Below are 19,729 nucleotides of genomic sequence, written 5' to 3' on the forward strand. Positions count from 1 at the left end.
ACATCTCCGTTCTGTCTCTCCCTCTCTGTAATCTGCTTTTGAGAGGTTCACCACACTGCTATAATCTCAGAGCGGACGGGCCAAGTGGGTTCAGCGGCCGGAGCAAGGAACGAGAAAAATATGTAGGCTAAAAAATAAATCAAATAACATGTATGAAAACATGAATAATTTTATTTTCAAACCACGGAAGGTCACTTTCTTCCCCACCGGTGAATAAAATAAACAAAGAGCGCAAACTAGCGAGTTGATTACTTCAACAGATCAATGCCTTTGCCTTCATTAGGAGAGCAGTGACATAAATCATACAAAAACATATATATTTTTTTAAAACAGTGTCCAATTTTCCAAGTCTGTCAAGCTGGCAGCATTTTGTGTGAAGGACCTTTAGACAAATCAATTATACAAGCATTATCCTTGATTATCCCTGACAAAAGGGGGATGACGGAAAATCCGTCCACAGCAGAACAGCTGTGCTGATGTACGCAGATATGATTGGCGAGATTTATTTTGGCAGTGTGCACATGCTGATCTTGGTTAGAATATCATAGAATGCTATTTGAAACAGGAAGGAGGTCACAGGCTGTACAGATATGGTGTGCACACAGAACGAGAGGTCGCAATCGTCAACCACACTTCACCTGAAGTTAAAAAAAAAACAAAAAAAACAAAACAAAAAAAAACACTGAGCAGAATTGACTGTCTGAAACACTTTGAAATGAAGACAGTGAAATGAAGTCTGAGTGTGTGTGTGTGTGTGGAGAGTGGGTTTTAAGATAAAAAAAAAAAAAAGTAATTTATTCTGGTAAACTCCCACCCCCCCTCCCTCCATCCATTCTTTAGACATACAGTATGTTAACATATATAAGTGTTACTACAACATACAGATAGGCATGATCAACTAAATTAAACGGCATGGTTTCTATGGAGAGACTACACAAACATTAGAGAAGGCTCCCTGTAAAGTTGTGTCTGTCTAACACACTTTTGGGCTTCAGTAATTAGCAGTTTTGAGAGAACAGAGCGCTGTTAATAAATTAAAATAACTTTTTGCAACCAATTTGTTCTCAGCTCATTTCATAACCAAACACACGTTGGCACAAAACTATCAAAGGACCTGATGGTGAAACAGAAAATTCCAAGCACCCCCCCCCCCACAAAATAAACAAATAAATAAACAAAACATGTTAAGAACAACAAGCTGGCAAAAGGCGTGTTTACACCTGTGTCAAAGGGCACAAATGGCGGTGCGTGCAACATCCCCAGTGCAAACTACCCCCCTCCCCCTGCAGTTGGACTAAATTTAAAATGGAGGGTTGGGTCGTGGATACACTATGGATTGGGCATCTGCGTCTGGGGACACATTGGTCGGCGGTTCCATTTAACACAAAGAAGAAAACCCGAAGACAGATTGAGTCCAAACTGATAAGAGTGTGGATAGCCAATAAAGAGGGCAGTTTAATATTTTAACAGACAAATACACTTCAAAGGAGAGGTTGCATGCATTCTCTGTTCAGAAGAACAGAGGATCTGCAACCAACCACACAAACTCCTTGCATGGCCACTTCTAGGAACATTTGCATTGCAGCTCCTTATTGTAGGGAACACAATGAAAGAAACGTGAATGTAAAAGGAATCCCACTGAGGACATTCCCAGCTGTACTCCCCTGTAGAGGGACCCTTATTGTTCATTCCCAAAAGGGTGTTACTGGCATTTTACCTTTACCTCTGGTTGCGAAAAATCTGTTGTATGCAGGAAACAATGGCCAATTAACTTTGTGTGCATGCTTTCCTGGATAGCCTTTACTGACCTTACCAACCCCCCATAAAAGCAGCCATTAAAGTCCTCTGAACAGACACAAACTAGAATGTTTACATCTAAAAAAGCTAAATATTTCAACCACTTGCTTATGCTATAACACAATCATGATGGTTTGAGTTTGTACATTTTTTTAAGTAATTACTGCAGCTTTTTCAGTGACTTTCATAAGTAGTAAATGCTCCACCTCTGATGTTAGGAGCCTTTTGCACTGCATAACCTAAACTCTCTCAGGCAGAAATGGACTTTGACTGGGCTTAAACAGTAAGATCTGGCCAATGTTATCGTCTTATTGTTCATTTTGCAAGTCAAAATGTGGGGAAGAGGTAAAAAATGACCTTTATTGCAATAACCTTTAACGTTTAGTCTCCATTATTATTATTTTTTTACCACATTCCATTTCAAACAGAGAGTTTTGGGTAATGTGAGAAGTAAAGAAATCAAAACCAAGGCTAAGACTCTGTGTTTCATTAAGCAAAACAATAAAACCAGGTCAATAAACTGGTGGGTAAATCAAGAGGACAAGGACACAGCTGTTCATGTGGAGCAAGGAGAATTAGCACCCTTTACTTGCCCTGTTAGCCCTTTGACTAGCCTCAGAGCACACTGCAGTGCCACCACAGGCCTCCTCTGATTGGACCCGCATGACATCATCAGACAGAAAACCCACTCTCATTGGCCACAGGTGATGTCATGCTGTAGCGGCAGGCTGGTGGACCCAGTCCCACCCCCCCTTTTCTGACAACTGAATTTAATAACTTTGCTTCTTCTTCATTTAAATAGTTCAGATTTGACCATTATTCCTTATCATTATTATTAAGAATATTATTATCATTATATAATTTGAATAATTAACTATTCTAAATACAGTAACATATTTTACAGTAAATCAGCAGCTTGACATATATGTCAGCACTACACCTTTGTTGTTAAATAGAATAGAAAATAATAGAGAATAATAGCAGTAAAAACATGCTTATTCTCTGCATTTCATTGAGTGATACGCAAGCTTTTAATTATGGCCTTCTGGGCATAAATCACAATCAAACGTAATCAGGTTTCCAACAGCCTAATCAGTCCCCTTATGGTTTCAGCCATTAGCTTATTAACTCCACCACACCAGTTGGCCAGGCGAGGCATTAGAGAAAAGTTTACCAAGTGTAAATCTCTGTCAAATGTTAAGCTGTTTCGCCTCACTATCATCCAGAATATGATATGCCACTCATTTCAATCCGGTCTCTGTAGGCCTACTTGCAAATTGGCTGAGGTTTCATAGAATTATAAGCTTCATCGCAAGTAATGCAAAGTACAGCCTGTTTTACATCACTGAACCTCCTGAGCTGCTGGGGCCCCAAGATTAGTAAGTCAAACCCAGAAGGGAGGACCTTCGACAGTTGACACCAAAACTGCATGCCAAACAGTAACACTTCAGTCTGGCCGCATGCACAAGGAAGAAGACAACTGCTCTTAAAGCCTTGTGTGCTTCTATTATCTGTGTTTCCCTGTGTTAGAATGGAATTTAGTCAGACGTCCCCCTGTCAGAGAGGCTGTTTGGGACACAGCCAAAGCACTAACCTGCAGCTGTCCCAGTCGGACTCTCTGCCCAGCAGGCTCCTTAGCGACCAACGGGAGCGCCGGCTGGGAGAAGAGCTGCGAGAGCAGGACCGAGACGGGGGCAGGAGCAGGTCCTGGATCTGCTGTTCCACCTGCGAAGCTGCAGAAGGCGAAGGCGAGGGGCTCCGTCGATGAGCTGCAGCCCTTTCGCCGGCCTCCTCAACTATGATCCGTGGCGTGTCCTCCCCTCGTAGCCCGGGCGACCTGGCTTTCTCATCGTCGCTCTTCTTCTTCTTGCCTCTGGTCCTGCTGCGGTGGGGTCGATGGTGGCGGAGGGAGCGGGGAAGTCTGGGGCTTGGTGAACGGGACCAGGTCTCTGTGTCTGAGGATGGTGGCAGGACAGTAAGCGTGGGGATGGCGATGGGTTGAGCCAGGGTGCAGCCTTCTGGTCCTGCTGGCAAGGGCATAGTCATCACCCCCAGAACTTACCTGTCCTGATCTCCTCTATCAACCCATTCAACTATCCTGAAGATGGCTTGTTGGTCCTCTAGAGGTGAATTTAGCTATGGAGAAACAGAATGCTACAGTAGTTCTGATCTGATCAGGTCAATGTTGCTCTGGTTAGCTTTAACCAGGAAAACAAATAGCCAACAGCTGTTAGCAATGATCACCTATTTTCTTCTTATTGATAAGTTACTCTGAACTTGGTGAAATATCCTCAGATTTCCAGTGGATCCATATATGTCAATATAATTACAGGGGAGGTTTGGTGTGTCCTATAGTTAATAATGCAGCAAATGTTTTAGATTGGGCACTCGCCGCATTTTAAAAGCCTTCAGTCATCTTCTGAGAGCCGTCCATTTGATGAGTCCGTTTTTACGATTAGTCTTCCTGTTTGAAGCCTCTCATGATGTCAGGTGTCTGTCTTTCTACTCCAGTAAGGTTCCTTTCCCTTCTCTCTTGGCGGACTTCAACATGTTTGTGTTGTCATCGGCCTCATCTTTGCCCGAGTTGAACTCTCAGACACAATAGATCTATGTCCAGAAGTTTCTAGCTGGAGGGCCAAAAAGAAGAGAAACTTAATATTGAAGAGGGCAGCCTACCACTGACAGCACCATCCTAAAACTGCCCTTCGTGAAATAAACACAGCATGTTAAACCCCCCCCGGCAAATAAGGGATTGTGAGGCAAAAGCTATTTCTGTGAGTTCATTGATACCGCCTTGCAGGCCAGTTCTGGGAATTTGAGGTGTCATATGACAGGTGGTGAACTATTGTTTCCTCAGGCAGCTGATCAATATGGTATATTTAAAGCCAGACAGTTCACGTGCTCAGTTTTTATAACTACATAGAGCATTGTTGGGATATTATTCTAGAAGACACTGTTCAGAATTAGCTCCTTTCAGACGTTAGCTCAGAAACAACCAGACTACATTTATTTATATTTATATATATATATATATATATATATATATATATATATATATATATATATATATATATATATATATATATATATATATATATATAAAGACCAGTGTGGATTCAAGCCTTATAACAGAATGTCTAATTAGGAAGCAGTTCAAGAAAGTAATCTTTACCAAAACTGAAGAGCTCCAGAAACCGACACAACTGTAAAGCTATAGTAAAAAGGACGGTGAAATAACATCGTTAAGGGACAACCAGTTGCTCTGATAGACAACAATAATTGCATATAATCGCACAACCACTCTTTGCCACGGGGAAAACAACCGCAAAACATACTGCAATACGAATCCAGACATATTATGGGCGGCTGTCTGCGAGTGTGTATCCACGTATACTCCATTGTGTGCCTTCAAAGCGGACACTTCTGAAGCAAAAGACCATGCAATCTTGACAGTATTTGCAGTGATCTGTTTGCACAAGAACAATCCAAGCATAGTCTTGTTTGCCCAGAGTAATCCATTATAATCTCCTACTAGCCCTCAGTCTTCACTCCACACCGTCCCGTCTTCATAAAACACAGGCCATCAAACACCGGAGCTGCAGCTACACCGTAGCAGTGTGAAACACACATCAGGAAACGATTTATGAATTCATATAACCGTTTAAACGTGTCAGCACTGGCTTGTTGCGTTGGAAAAACCTCTCAAGGAGCTCGACTGTGAGTAAATAAGCAATAATAATAAGCAATAAGTAATAATAAGTCCAACAGACTGGTTCTGATTTAGCTGTGTCTGTGTTATCCACGCATTGGCTGGCAGTGCTTTGTTTACCTTGGTGGAAATGACCCATATGTCTCCATAAATACGACCTGCCTGTGAAAATAAGGACTTGGCGATGTGCCACCTTTAAAATCTCTTCTTAAAACCCACTTTCAGACGAAGGCACATCCTGGGTTTTAGTTGAGCTGTCTTATCTAATTGTACTTGCATTTACTTATCTGTGCTACGGTTTTACCTAGATGCTTTCTTTCCTTCTACTCCACTCGTTGAACATCTTCCCTGTTTTAACCACGCTCTCTTTAACTTGTTTTTCTTCGTCAAGCACTTTGCAGCGTTGTGCTGAAGTGCTCCATAAATCACAATTAGTATGAAAACGAAACAACGTTTCGTTTCAACGCTGCAGCTCGTAAATGTTCTGCTAGTAATGAATCTAGCACATTTCTGTTCGTCTTGTATAAATTAGATTTTTATACTGTCATGCATTCTTTTTTTTTTTACGTTACTTAAACGAGCACCGCACTATAACGCACCAACTATTTCAAAAAGAATTTCCTTGAATATGAAAAGGCGCTCCAATACACTGATTGTGCGATTTGTTCAGGCAAACACCCAGCGGGCCCTGGGCTACAAAGTTGAGGCAAACTTTCCCAGCTTGACAACTCTAGAAGAGACGGAGAGGCTCCTACCTCCCATTTGACGAGTGTCCCCCGTTCCTGAGATCTCGCTCGGCTTCAAAAACGAGCCGAGCCACGGTGCGAGGAGTGATGTTAAAATCCGCTTTATCACAGGAACACATCAGCATCCTCGGAGCAGCTAGCGGCTAGCCCCAGTTAGCCGGCTAACGCTAACCACACAGCCAGAAAAGCCCCAAAGCCCCAAAAGATAACTAACGTTATCTGGCTAAGAGGGCTATCATTTCAAGAACGGGCGTAAAAACGGCATACTTCTGTCCACCTATCTTATTAAAATCATACCGAAATAAAAGTATAAAGTTTAACTAGTTGCCTAGTTAATAACAAACTTTGTCAGCTTGCTTTTGTACCAAGGGGACGATTACGCAGAGAAAAGCGTTTTGTCCCAAGTTGGAGAGACAACGGCTGGACTAAACCGTGTGCGCAGGCGCGGGGGGGGGGGACGGATAAAATCAGTCTCGTTATACAAAAGTTTCGCTTTTCGCACGCGTTTCAAACAACAATCCGCCACACGTCCTTATCACATCGCGAACGCGATTGTTTTGAACGCGCGTCCATCCAGTTCGAGGAACGGCGTGGAAAACGACCCAGCCCTCCTCCCCCCCCCCCCCCCGTCGTCAACTTTGTGGTACGGTCCTCGGAACAGTTATTTTCTGAGGATGTGGGCAGAGGGCAGACGAACCGGCGGCCGCTCGGCTCTCGCTTGTCGCGGGCGTCGCACAAACGAGGACTTAAGTCGATTCCGAAGCAACACAAGTAACGCTGGAACGCAAGACACCGACGCGGTTATCGGAGTGGCCAAAGTCCGTGACGCTTTGTAGCCACGTTACCACTTTGTAGGAGGCTCGAGATACGTCAGACGCGTACGGCGCAGCGAAATAATATGGGTCACTGCGAAGTAGGTAGAGTAATGACTAATAATGTCATCCAAAATATATAGAAATATACATACACACACAAACACATATATATACACATACAATAATTATTATATATATATATATATATATATATATATATATATATATATATATATATATGAATAACTGAATGCCACAAGTCCCACAGATTCTTACACAAACAGCTCCAGAGAGCATCTCCATAGCGTTATATGACGTAATCAAGCGTGGAGCGCGTGTTATGATGCTTTCTGAGGTCACGGGCGTGAAAGGAGCTGTCTGTTGTGCCTCTACAGGTTGCTTTAACACGCACAGGGAAACCGCGCCGCCTGGTGGAGATGCGTGCGTCGTCTGTTGCCTCACAGAGCCTTTGCCCCACAGCGTCCCCGTCACCAAAGTCACTGTGTTCGAGCTGCCGACTCCTCTGGGGTTGTTTACACACACACACACACACACACACACACACACACACACGGGGGTTATATGCGGCTAAAGCCTGTTTGTCGAGCGGTCACGCGGCGATCTGTTCTCACCTGGAGCCTCTGACTGCGGCATCGCGCCCTGCGTTCACGCCGGGGGCCCGGCGGGGGTTGGAGATGAGGCCCCCGCCCCAACGAGAGATATGATATCTCCCTCCACAGCCTGCAGCAGCCAAGCACAGGTCACCTTGTCCAAAGTCTGAGGTAACACGAGAAGGACGATAATGACCTGTGATTTCAGGTGATGTGTCGGCGGATTAATTCAACGGATCGACTTACTGCAAATGTTGACCATTTTACTGTGGAGATATTAACACATGTAAAACGCCGTGACTTTAAATCGGAGCTATGTCTGTATTTCAGAGTCAGTGACACGCTGATCCTTCTTTTCGGTTTCAGTGCATGCGACTTTAGACAGGCCTCCGCGATCCAACTGCTTTTTAAACTGCTGGTGAATTAAATCAGAATTACAACGTGGTCTTTGTCCAGGTGTGTTTTCCAACACAAGGGTATTTCCTGTGCGTGTTACTCTCACGTTGACACAAAAGACACACAAGAAAGGAAAAGTCATAAATTAGAATACATTCATAAAAAAACAACAACAAACCATCAAATGATTATTTTCAGATTTGCCTAACAGATAAATTACATTTTCGTAACCAGATTAAAACAAATGAATTTACTTTCCCTCCTAAGGTAAACACCAGCCATTCTGGTTGGTGTTTACAGCAACAACAACAGTTCTGATATGGAGATCATTAACAATCGAAATAGGAAACTGACTAACCCTTGTCATTTTCTGTAACATATTCACCTTAACCCAACCCCCAATCTTCAGATTCAGCCGGGAGTCTCTTCTGTGTCCTTTCAAATGGCCATCACAATGACTTGGCATTTAAAAAGAAAGCATTCTCCATAGCTTGGCATCTTCTAGCGCTCGACTTCCCCAACGGCGCCTGTCAGTAAACACTTGGCAGACTCCAGCTCCAGCCAAGGATGCGTGTCCAGGTTCCAGTCGGGTGGTGCACACCACTCTAGGTTACAGGGAGTTGTGTTGCTGAGCTGAGAGGGGAAACTCGAGCTGAGCTAAAAATAAAAACCACTGGCATGGAGAAAGGAGGTGTGTGTGTGCGTGTGCATGTGTGTGTGTGTGTGTGTGTTTGTGCGTGTGTGTGTGTGTCGGAGGTGCACCCTACCATCAAACTCATATGCACACACACACACAGGGCTTATCATATGTCAATATTTCCTTTAAGTTTGTTTTCCATCCAAGGTCCCCCCCCCCCTTCCCATTCCTCTTCTCCTCTCTCTTCCTCGACTTCTCTCTCTCTCCTCATCTACTTCTCTCTCCCTCTCTCTTTCTCTCTCCCTCTCCCTCTCTCTCTCTCTCTCTCTCTCTCCATCTTCGAATTTTTTCTCCAGGGTGTTTGTGTCATTATTAATAGGACAAACATAAAATTAAATCTGTACATGCCCTTGTTATTATTCACCCTAATGGACGACCAGAAGGTTGACGCACACAAGGACCCATGTAGAGTTCGGTGCTAACCACGTCCTACAGTTACGTCACATGAGAAAATCCTTGACATCAGCAAAGCTAAATTACATATAATATACTCCCCAGCTGGCATCTATCAGGGTCGACACAAAGAAAAATGCCCCCGACCGGAGCCCAAAACGGTTCTTCGGCGTGATACCATAGAAGACCACGTTTTTTTTCCACAAAGAAAACCAAGTCCAAATACAGTTCTTTAAATAACATTTAAATTGAATAATGCACACGTGTTGTGTTTTATAAGCTCATTCATAATAATGCTTTGTCGCCACAATCCCCCGGAGCGCGGAGAGGTGTATTCCAAATTCCAGAGTTAACATCCAGTAACTGAAACACGAATGAATAACCCTTTTATGTCACCATTAGCTTTAAGAACAAGGAATATGAAGTACTTTCCACTCAATAAAGCGGTTGTTCAGTCGGCGATGGCGCTTTGCGGAGCCACACAGCCTTTGAAAGAAGCCGTTAAGTTATAACTGCAGGATATAACCTCTTCCTCTACCGCCGTCTTTTTTTCTCTCTTTTTTTTTTTTTTGACATTTACATGGTAAAAAGAGACCTCGCCTGTACAGAATGGATATGGCTGAAAAAAAAAATGAGTTTACAGAACAAGGGGGAAAAAAATCACTTCAGACGCCGTGTTTACTAAGTGATTTTCGGTGTCACACGATGGTGCCATCAGTCTGTGTTTTTTCAGCCTTGTCCTCGATGGCCTTGTTTTCCTGGGAGGGGCGGTTGACATTGACTTGAGCCTCTGACGGCAGATAGCGGAGCTGACAGTAAACACGGGTCGACAGAAAAGGACACAACTATTGATGTGATTAATTATACGTGACTCAAATGTTCTTGGAGGGATGTACGGTTAAAAGCATGCTTTTATTAAAAAAAAAAAAAAAATTATAGAATTTAATAAAATTAATAGAAATTTATAGAATTTCTTGCCGATTTCTATGGAAGGCTACACTTTATATTGAACATTTGCACATTTCTGCACAAACTATACAGCTTTATTTAAAATAAACAAAAACAGCCTTATTTTACATATTCTTATATATTTTACTTGTTGTTTTCCTGTTGCTCTACTTTACATTTATGTTTCACGTATGCACCGAACACCAGGACAAATTCCTTGCACGTGTAAACTTACTTGGCAATAAAGATGATTCTGATTCCGATTCTGAGGCTGGGAATAAAATGTCCAATCTCCCTCCACGGAAATAACCTCAACAGGGCGTCAGTCTGCATCACTTGGAAGGCGTTGATCCTCCAGTGTAGGATTGGGGGATCTACAGTATCTCCACTGTGCTCGTACATTACCTTACATTAAATGATGTTGTTTAGCAGACGCTTTAGTCCAAAGCAACTTGCAGTATCACATTTAGTATCACTCCAGTAACAAACCCCTGTACAGTATATTACAGCCACAGCCATGCTAAATAAATAGCACTAATAGAGTTAGATACTGTACTTTTTTTTAAATTTCTTTGTTTTAAATAGGATAGGCAGTTAGAAAGTAAAGGGGAAAGAGATGGTCACGAGATCAGTGCAAGACCGTACAGACATGGCTCCTTCTCTGGAACCTGCCCAGGGCTCCAGGAAGGCTGTACAACCAGTCCCGAATCGCCTCCCACACTCAGCTGGCACCGTACCCGCGCAAAAAGACGGAGACACCACCAAACACCTCATGTCACCAGGATTCGATCTATTTTTTTTCGGCGCAATTCTGCGTTCCCGACCAAAAAAGTCGATTAAAGTTTTCCGATGTAAATATTTCTCACCGCCGACACTGAAAAAAAACAATTCAGTTGACAGGGCCGGGCTGATGTAAATATTCCCGCGGCATTTTGTCGTAACATGTCGCACCGCTTGAAAACCTAAATCAGATGACGCTGTGTTGTAGTGGTGGTGTCAGCTTCTCCGATGGCATCTTGGCCTGAGAGCGCTCGCCGTTCAACGCACGCAATGACACGCTCTAAATATAGCCGTCTTAAATCCCGACGTCGCTTCGGTGACAACTTGAAACCACTGCCGAGAACTGGAACTGGATTTTTCTTCTCCGACCCTATATCTCTTAGAAACCGACCGACTTTTCAAACATGAAAGAGCAAACAGTGTCGTCATGAGGCATGTCTTGATATGGTGGGCGGAACGGTGGTTTTGCAGATGACATGTTTTAAATCCTGACAGTTGCCGTGGAAATGACGCAACGTTTGCCCGTCTTGATTTATTTGTGTCTTTGGGGTGAGTATTCAATTTTAGTAGTCAGTCAGTGCATGGCTACCCCAAAGTGGGATCCCGGCCTCGAAAGAGATCAGATGTGTAAATGAGGTATTTCGTGCTGTGGCGTCTTATTCTTTATGGTAGATTAGTGTTGATGACGATGGGGATAATATAATGCCACACCCTCTTGCATGTCTTCTTGGGTTGTTTTGTCCCTTTCAGGGTTGAGATTTGGCAATCGCGTTCAACTGCATGTCTTTTCGACGTGGGCCCGTAAAGCCCTAAAGGGTTAAAAAAAAAAAACGTGAACTGGACATGCGGTTCTGTGATGATAAACAGGAGTGAAGAGTCTGGAATGATCATCACCGCTGTTCACAACATAAAAAACGCCTATTAGGGTCCAGACAGCCGTGCCCTTGCTTCTTTCAGCGTGGCCTCAGCACTTCTTCCCTATTGGAACCATGTCATTGATGTAGACATATGGTGACTACACACATTCGTTTTAGTGCACACGTGGAATGCCCTTGTCTGTCAATATCAGCTTGTGTTTTTACAGATATTAAGCTTGCACAATGTTGGCGTCTCTTCGCAAAGTATTCTTCCGTGCAGGCCCCGGCGAAGAAGGGAATGGTTTCCAACAGAAACTGATGCTGATTGTTTTTGATTGTTTCTTTTGACCAATGTTTTACCACCAATTCCCTCTTCTCCCTCCTCCTCCTCCAAGTGACTCTATGCCATGCGGGCTGTTCCGAGGTGGACTCCCCGACGGAGGCTGTGGCCGGCCAAGGATTTTCGCTGGGCTGCATCTCCTGTAAGAAGAGAGAAGAGGTCAGCGCCCGCACCACCGTGGACTGGGACTTCAGACCCGAGGGAGAGGAGGATTTCAGGCCTGTGAGTAGCATCACGCCTTCCCAATGTGTCAGAACGAGCCTTCTGGTGATAACGCTGCTGCTGTCATCTGTCCTGGACCATGTAAAATGTAAAACAACATTAATTATATTTTACCATAGTAAGTGAATGCTGCAGAGCTGCAACCCGGGTGTCTGCCACACTAGCGAGTTGATTGTGTTTGTAATTTTAGTTCAATTAAATGAAAATTGGTAATTAGGTTGGTGGAGATGGTTGTGAAGAGAGTTTTTAGACTGTGAATTTGTGATAGCTCTCTCTGCCTAGAGACCTAGGGATATGTTCACTTTAATGTTGAGGGACTTGCTGCTGTGCTGCAGCTTCTCACCGTGCTCCAATGCAGCCCAGTGGGGCAAACATTTGAGCTTTAAAAAAAACATGAATTCTCCCTTTTGTGTCTTGTGGATGTGCCCATTAATTGAGGCTGTTTTATTCTTCTTTCTCAGTGTAATACCTCAATGTTACAAGGACTTACTATGTGCATCCCGTTGGAATCCTCATTGTTCTTCCGTGCTTGGATGCGTTGGTATGATAGAGGTATAGCCCAGGACCCCAGAAAGGCGTGACTCCTCCCTGTCCAGCTGGCCTTAAAATAATTGTGAGACAGTTTAATGCTAATGAGGACCGTGCCGTACGCATCTCGCCAAGCCTCCCTAAAGCCTAATTTATACGTTTAAGTCATGCAATTCACTCTTTTGTTTCCATGAATAGATCTTCCACTATGATCACCCCAACTCGAACATCCTCCACGAAGATTTCAGCAGCCGTCTGGAGTGGCTTGGCACCCAGGACACGGACATTCAGATAGGAGCCATTCACATCCACAATGTCACATTTAACGACACGGGCACATACCGCTGCACCTTCCAACGCACCCTCCTCCTCGCAGCCCACGAGGAGAACGTTGTCGTGCGGAAGGAGGTGGCGCTCACTGTGGTAGCTCAAGGTACGGGGAAGGTTTTGAGTTCAACTTGTTTGATTTCCTTGCCCTTTTTTTACAGCCACTAGTTTGGATTGTCCAGTTAGGATGGCCCCCGCCTCCACACCCTCTTTTACGTCCATTGTCCTTCAACTCGGCTTGGTTCCTCTCTTCCAGCCAACCGGGAGATGACGGCGGTGATCGCGGAGATTCTGATGTATGTGCTGATCGTAGTGCTCCAGCTTTGGCTGATCGCAGTTGTGATCTATTGCTACAAAAAGATCTCAGAAGAGCACGACGCACGGGAGGCCCGCAAAGCCCTCAAGGCCCAGGAGCGGTGAGGCCCCCTGTGTTTGGCTGCAGACGAAATGCCATACCAGCACACTATTTAGTATGTCCAAAACCACAGCATGCTCAAATAAAAAATACCAGGGTGATATACTACATATGGTGAAATATCATAGTATGCAAACACTGCACTCTACGCTAAATTTCTAGCTTCAAAACGTGTTTTCCTTTGATATATACAGGGTTTTAGAGTCGAAAGAAACCTGTGATGGGGTAGTGCTTGAGTGAACCCAATTTCTGGTAAGTTAGTTATTTTTATTTTGTTTACAACAGTAGAAATTGTGATCATGATTGTATTATGATGATAATAATAATAATAATAATAATAATAATAATAATAGTAATAGTATTTTAATTTTCGCATTTTAAATTTATTCAAAATTCTTGTAACTGGGGGCCATTTGATCGTATACATTTTTTTGTTGGTATTGACCAGGTGATCAAGAACATTTCATAAACTCTACTACTGGAAGTCGTGAAGAGCTCCCGGTGACACTGCGAGGAAGTTCATCCGAGAGGTTGATGTGTTTACCGCCTCAACACACAGTATGCTGTACAACGTACAACGTGTTCTCCAAACGATGGTTACCACCGATCCAAAGGATGGTCTGGTGAGAATAGTGCCTAGATTTTGACAAAAAAAAAAAAAAAGAATATCCTAACACACAAAATGCCCCTGTATAAGATAAGATTACATAGGTACTTTAATTGAGCCCAAAGGAAATTTAGGTGATTCTGCAGCAATGTATAATAAAAATCATAATTTGACAGACAAAGTGTTTAGAGACTTAGAGACGTGTATCTGCTGTTGTCGATCCTGTTCACGTACTGTATATAATCAGTACATTTTGAGTATACCTTTGTTTTTCAGCACTCCTCTTAGCCCATAAAAATAACGAGAACTCCACTGTGCACATCAAATGTGAAATAATTAAACATTAAAAAGCCATATATTTATGATGAATACTAAAGCATATCCTGAAAGTCTAACCTGCTTTGTCTCGTAATGTATGTCCTTGGATCCAACGAGTGCCTTTTTTGCTACCTACAGTATATAAGTAATAATAATATATAATAATAATAGCAGTAGTAGTGATTTGCTCTTAACATTACTTTCTCTCTTAAAGCCCTATGTAATTATTAATAAAAACTCTGATATTGAAAACCTTTATTGCACCTTTTTACTTTTTGATTTTATTTCGGGCAACACACACCACACACTGACTGGCAGAGTGGGCGATGGAAGGGCGTTTGAAGGTGACTGTACTGTAACCCAATCTTGTCTGAGTCGTGCACCCCCCCAACCAGTCCCCTCCGAAACATGAAGGCGCCTTTGTTCTCCACATGCAGCTCTCCCTTCACCAATTACATTGGGGTGTAGGCAATGACTTTATTTTATCAATCACAATTGGGTTTTTATATTTGTAGTTTTAACTAATGATGATTAGAATATTTTAGCTAAATATTGTCTTGATATGAGGTCTGAAATTGAGGTTTTGTTTAAATTGGCAATCAGTGCAATTATTCTGTTAGAAAATACCAAACTGTATTTGAAACTTTAGCTGACACTTTAAGAAAGTCATTCAATGTTATTTGCATTATGCATGTTCTGCTCCATATGCTGTTTCCATTGTTTGTGGCGGGGTCCGCCTTCCACGGCAAGAATGTGCACAAAGTGAAAGGCAGCCATGGTGAATTTCATAAACCAGCGTTTATGACTAGTCGTGGTTGCGTTACCCTAGCAGCGGGAAAATGCAGGTAACTCTTACTTGAGTTTGCATTTTTTAATACTCAACACACCATTGCATCTTCACTCCAAAGACAACATTCTGCGCAAATCAAAAACAAAAGGTGGAAAACAAGATAATATCTGATCGATCCACGAAGGACAGTTTTCCTTGGTGTTGGAACTCATTGTCGCTGTGCAGGAAAACCGTCCGGCAGCCCTGCCTTCCTCCTCAGTCGTCTTGACCTTGCCCCCGTCACCTTCTTCCTTTCATTAAACGTGTTGACATGTGAAGCGCGCTGCATGTGTCCTGCGCGTATATGTATGAGTGGGAAGGAGGGTTCAGTGTGTGGGCAAGAGGCCAGAGTGCCAGACATTTGTAGTGAAGGTGTAGCCAGGATCCAGACAGTTTCTAGGAGACGTGGAGACACACAGAAGAGAAAGAAAAATAGGAATTATGGTTTTCTACTGGTTCTAGTGCCAGCAGGAGCTCACTGATCTATACCAAAGGTAGGCTATGATTTCACACCACTTTGCGATTGTTTTCAAGAGTTATTTTTAAAGATCTTATCTGGAAAATACTGTGTAATTATCTACACAGGTATTGAAACATTTAAAACAATATATTTCTGTCTCCACTTCTTGCCAAGGTAGAGGACAAAGTGGAGGAAATATTGCAGCTGCTGTTCAAAATTTCAGAAAATAACACAGCAACGCGTAAGTGTTTGTCATGACGAGCACAGCAATTTAAGACCCGCATAATTTGTCAAAAGCACAATAATTGCTGACCTTACACAATCCTCTCTCTCTCTCCTCGGTTGCACTTTCCTCAAGCGCCAGCAGGGATCAGTGATGCTTTACATCAACAGCACGGAGCTGCAGTCTCTCCTGCTCTCCTTCCTGCAGCACTGCCTCAATGGAACAGGTGGACAGCCCCAACCGAGACCGCTAAACCACACTACCCAGCAGGCTGTGCACAACACGGGTGGGCTGAGAGCTCACGCCCAGTCTCAGGGCATTATGTATATCCTGCTGGTGGTGGGCATGTTCAGTTTTTTCACATTTGGCATCATGCTGAGTTACATTCGCTCCAAAAAGCTGGAGAACTCCCATGATCCCTATCACCAGTACATTGCCCACGACTGGACCAAGGCGGTAACTCCCTCTAGAGCAGTCACTCAGGCGCTGCGCGGTAAAGTCAGTAGAGCAACTGGCAACGAGACTGTCGTCATCTGCAACCCTGCAATATCCGAGAGTCTACCAGGCTAGAAGACAGAGGCTGTGAAGATATACAGGACGACACCGAACTGTGATTTGTCATAACCAGGAACTTGACACCATTGTGTTTTATTAAATTTAATTCAATAACTATGAATATATCCATTGAATTTGTAGTGATTTATTTTTTCTTTTCCAGAAATTCCATGACTATATAATCAATATGTTGGCTTTGATTTATTTTGTCATTAAAATACACTCATTCAATAAGTGTGATTTTTTTTTTTATGAATCTAGATGTACGTTGGGAATAACGCCGATCTGCTAAACTGCGGCCACTTTCACCATTTTGTCATTGGATAAAAGGCCATTTTCAGCACCAAAAGAGGCACTGTTTGATTTTTGTTAAATACTAATTTAATAGCAGAAAATAAATAAAATGTTCAATCAAATGACTGCTGTTTTTCTCGCATCCATTTTTCATCTGAGTAAATTCTGCATCCACAGCATCAGTCCTTGTTTGGCAGCTTTAGGTCTTGGCGCCTCACTGGCCCGCTTTATCTCCTCCTTCCTCGGTTCCCACTCTTTCTCTTGTCTTTGCTGGAGAGCTCCTTTCTCAGCGCGGTCAATCTCTCGAGCCAAGCTGAAGTGAACCATTTGCATTTTGAGCATTGGCACGATGAGGTTGAAATTGTCCACCATTTTGTTGAGTTTCCCCAGCTCCTCCTTTACGGAGCCACACAGCTGCTCCCACTGAGCGCGCTCTTTCGGGCTCACGGGGTTCCCTAGGCTAGCCCTCCCCTCCAGCAGCTTTTGGCGGATCCGGGCGGCGGTCCCACGGATGTCCTGCTGCGCCACAACCCACGCTGGCTGGTAACCGTTGTCGATGAGGATGCGGTTCAGGTTGTGGGTCATAGGGTCGGCGTAGGGATTGTACTCAAACTTATTGAGGGGCTTGCCGGCTCCGCTGAGGTTCCGAAAGTCTCCGCGGGCCATGGACTCCTGGATCAGATCCTCCACCAGTCTTTCCACGGCCTGGGTGATCTTAATCTTTCGGCTGCGTTGGCGCACATCCCGCTCCGCCAGCGCCCCCTCGCCCGCGGCAGCTCTCTCGTGCTCCCTCTGTCGGTAGTTCAAGACCTGCTCTGCGGCTCGGTCGACTCGAAAGTGCTGGTACTGCCTCTCACGCTGACTGGGCGTGCCGTAGCCCACGCCCTCGTAGCTGAGGTACTGTCTGTGTTGCGGTGCCGTGCCTTTCGACTTGTCCTCATCCTCCTCCGCCGTTGCTCCGTCACGATGACCGGCCCGGCTCTGATGTGCCAGCACAGCGCGGTAGGCCTCTTCGACTCGCGCGAACAGGGCTGCGTCTGCTGTTTCGGCCCCGGAGTCAGGGTGGTAGAGCTTTGCCATGCGCAGGTAGGCTTCTTTGACCCGAGCCGGGCTGCTGCTCTCCTCAACGGGCAGCTGCAGGAGTCTGTAGCTTTCTCGCAGGCTGCCACTGACCTCGTGGCCAGAGCTGAGCCCCCTGAGCAGCAGGGGACGCCGGCACAGCAGGAGACCAGAAGGACCCCTCAGGAGGCCTCTGCGGGGAGCCAATAGGTACGAGGCGGAACTCATGTCTGCCAGCTGCGCAGAGGCACCAACCTGTGAAGCGAGGTCATGAATTACAAATCAGTGATTCAATTTGGTAACAGCGCAACGAAAACTGTATTTTTTTCCATCCTCCACTGCACCACCGATGTGTGATGGCATCCCGCCGTATTTCCGCATTGTACAAGAACGCGCCCGGGTTTTGGTTTTTTTTTTTTGGTGAAAAGGTGAGAGAGGCGAGATGGGATGGTTTGGACACGTGCGTAGGGGAGATGAGAGTTACATTGGGAGAAGGATGAAGGTGGGATTTAAAAGAAGGTGGAGCTGCCAGGCAAGAGGATAGGAGGAAGGCCAAGGAGAAGGTTTACTGATGTGGTGAGGGAGGACGTGCAGGCGCACACGCGCACACACACACACACACACACACACACACACACACACACACACACACACACACACACGAGCGTTTGCTTTTTGGCTTGTAATTTTCGCTTGTTGTATTTCATATGATTTGTTTTGATATTATACGCGTGACTGTGATTCGGGTTTTCACCGTGAAGTTACGTGCCATGAGTCAAAACTCAAAACTAGGTCACGTACGCGACTACTACGCCACCACCGGCGACATCCAGCAACGAGGAGGAAAACAAACAGGTAGCGACAGGGCGTGATGCGTAAAGGCTGAAACGCGAGATAACCGTGCTTTTAATATCAAAACCAGCTAAAAAAAAAAAAAGCCCACCTCCGAGCAATGATTTAAACACACGTGTGTACGGCCGCGTCATTTTCGGTACTTACCAGACAAACGCCACGTTCAAACCCGTAACCTCGGGAAAATGTAAAGGTCTGTTAGCAAGACTCCGGAGCGACGCCATGTTGGTTTACCCGCGTCGGCCGGCGACGGCGCACACCGCATAGGATTCTGGGTGGTGTCGTTTAGACAGCGGCGCGTGTAAGCGAGCGTGTCATGTAGTACAGACACGTTTCAAGGATTCAAGATTCAAGGGGTTTATTCAAGGTATCTGTCACACACATATACATACGTTCACACATATATGTTGGGAAATGTCTTTGCAACGCACCCGGAGATTATGCCAGTAGTTTCTAAACCGAGCGTAGTGGCTAACCTAATTTCTACCGAGCTGACGAACTGAGACAAATTGATTCCTAAAACGTAATGCAGTTAGTGAATAGAATAATATAAATAAAAATAAATTAAAAAATAAAATAAGACTCAAAAAGGTAATAGAGAATGGGGGTACAAAATAGAAGTAAAGGGAATAGAGTTATATATATGGGATAGGCGATTTGTATATACAGATATGTGCAGTAAAGTGCATGTGAATAAAGTGTGTATGGAGATACACAGTACAGTATACAACAGTACGACACAGCAATACAGTAACACCGAACAGAACAGCAGTACAGCGCAGTTTGCAGTAACCCATAACAGTGATACAGTAACTTGCAGTACAGTCACCCCTGGTGATTTCAGCGTTGACAGTCCTTATGGCTTGCGGTAAGAAACTCCGTCTCCGTCTCTCTGTCCTCGCCGTGTGGCTCCAGAGGCGCTTGCCCGACCGCAGCAGCTGGAACAGTCCT

At 44.4% G+C, this 19,729-nt stretch overlaps 3 protein-coding genes and 1 long non-coding RNA gene across 9 annotated transcripts in view; 2 read left to right on the top strand and 2 right to left on the bottom strand.

Moving 5' to 3' along the window:
- Positions 1 to 10,598, bottom strand: part of gramd1a (GRAM domain containing 1A) — a 35,935-nt gene extending 25,337 nt beyond the window's left edge. The window contains exons 1-3 of one of the 6 annotated variants that reach the window (XM_080005519.1): positions 10,348 to 10,598; positions 7,700 to 7,844; positions 3,392 to 4,424 (exon numbers count right to left, since the gene is read on the bottom strand). In XM_080005519.1, coding sequence (XP_079861645.1) covers positions 3,392 to 3,843 — 452 coding nt within the window. In that variant the 5' untranslated portion in view covers positions 3,844 to 4,424; positions 7,700 to 7,844; positions 10,348 to 10,598. Of the gene's footprint in view, positions 1 to 3,391; positions 4,425 to 6,261; positions 6,594 to 7,479; positions 7,528 to 7,699; positions 7,845 to 8,459; positions 8,539 to 10,347 lie in introns of those variants that run through there. The other 5 variants (XM_080005520.1, XM_080005523.1, XM_080005521.1 and 2 more) reach the window with 5 other exon arrangements.
- Positions 10,599 to 11,192: 594 nt separating this feature from the next.
- Positions 11,193 to 14,762, top strand: LOC307233998 (sodium channel regulatory subunit beta-1). Its single transcript, XM_080005528.1, has 6 exons — positions 11,193 to 11,441; positions 12,145 to 12,311; positions 13,038 to 13,272; positions 13,423 to 13,582; positions 13,776 to 13,833; positions 14,030 to 14,762. Exons 1-5 carry the CDS (start codon positions 11,399 to 11,401, stop codon positions 13,819 to 13,821), a joined length of 651 nt encoding a protein of 216 aa, XP_079861654.1. The 5' UTR covers positions 11,193 to 11,398; the 3' UTR covers positions 13,822 to 13,833; positions 14,030 to 14,762.
- Positions 14,763 to 15,728: 966 nt separating this feature from the next.
- Positions 15,729 to 16,176, top strand: LOC307233989. The gene is made up of 3 exons (XR_013844285.1): positions 15,729 to 15,829; positions 15,970 to 16,036; positions 16,154 to 16,176. It is a non-coding gene; the product is annotated as an uncharacterized lncRNA (long non-coding RNA).
- Positions 16,177 to 16,592: 416 nt separating this feature from the next.
- Positions 16,593 to 19,031, bottom strand: dnajc28 (DnaJ (Hsp40) homolog, subfamily C, member 28). The gene is made up of 2 exons (XM_080005512.1): positions 18,926 to 19,031; positions 16,593 to 18,181 (listed from the first exon to the last, which is right to left on the bottom strand). Exon 2 carries the CDS (start codon positions 18,152 to 18,154, stop codon positions 17,018 to 17,020), a length of 1,137 nt encoding a protein of 378 aa, XP_079861638.1. The 5' UTR covers positions 18,155 to 18,181; positions 18,926 to 19,031; the 3' UTR covers positions 16,593 to 17,017.
- Positions 19,032 to 19,729: the final 698 nt, after the last annotated feature.

This window comes from Zeus faber (assembly GCF_960531495.2).
Source record: "Zeus faber genome assembly, chromosome: 8".
Classification (NCBI taxonomy): domain Eukaryota; kingdom Metazoa; phylum Chordata; class Actinopteri; order Zeiformes; family Zeidae; genus Zeus; species Zeus faber.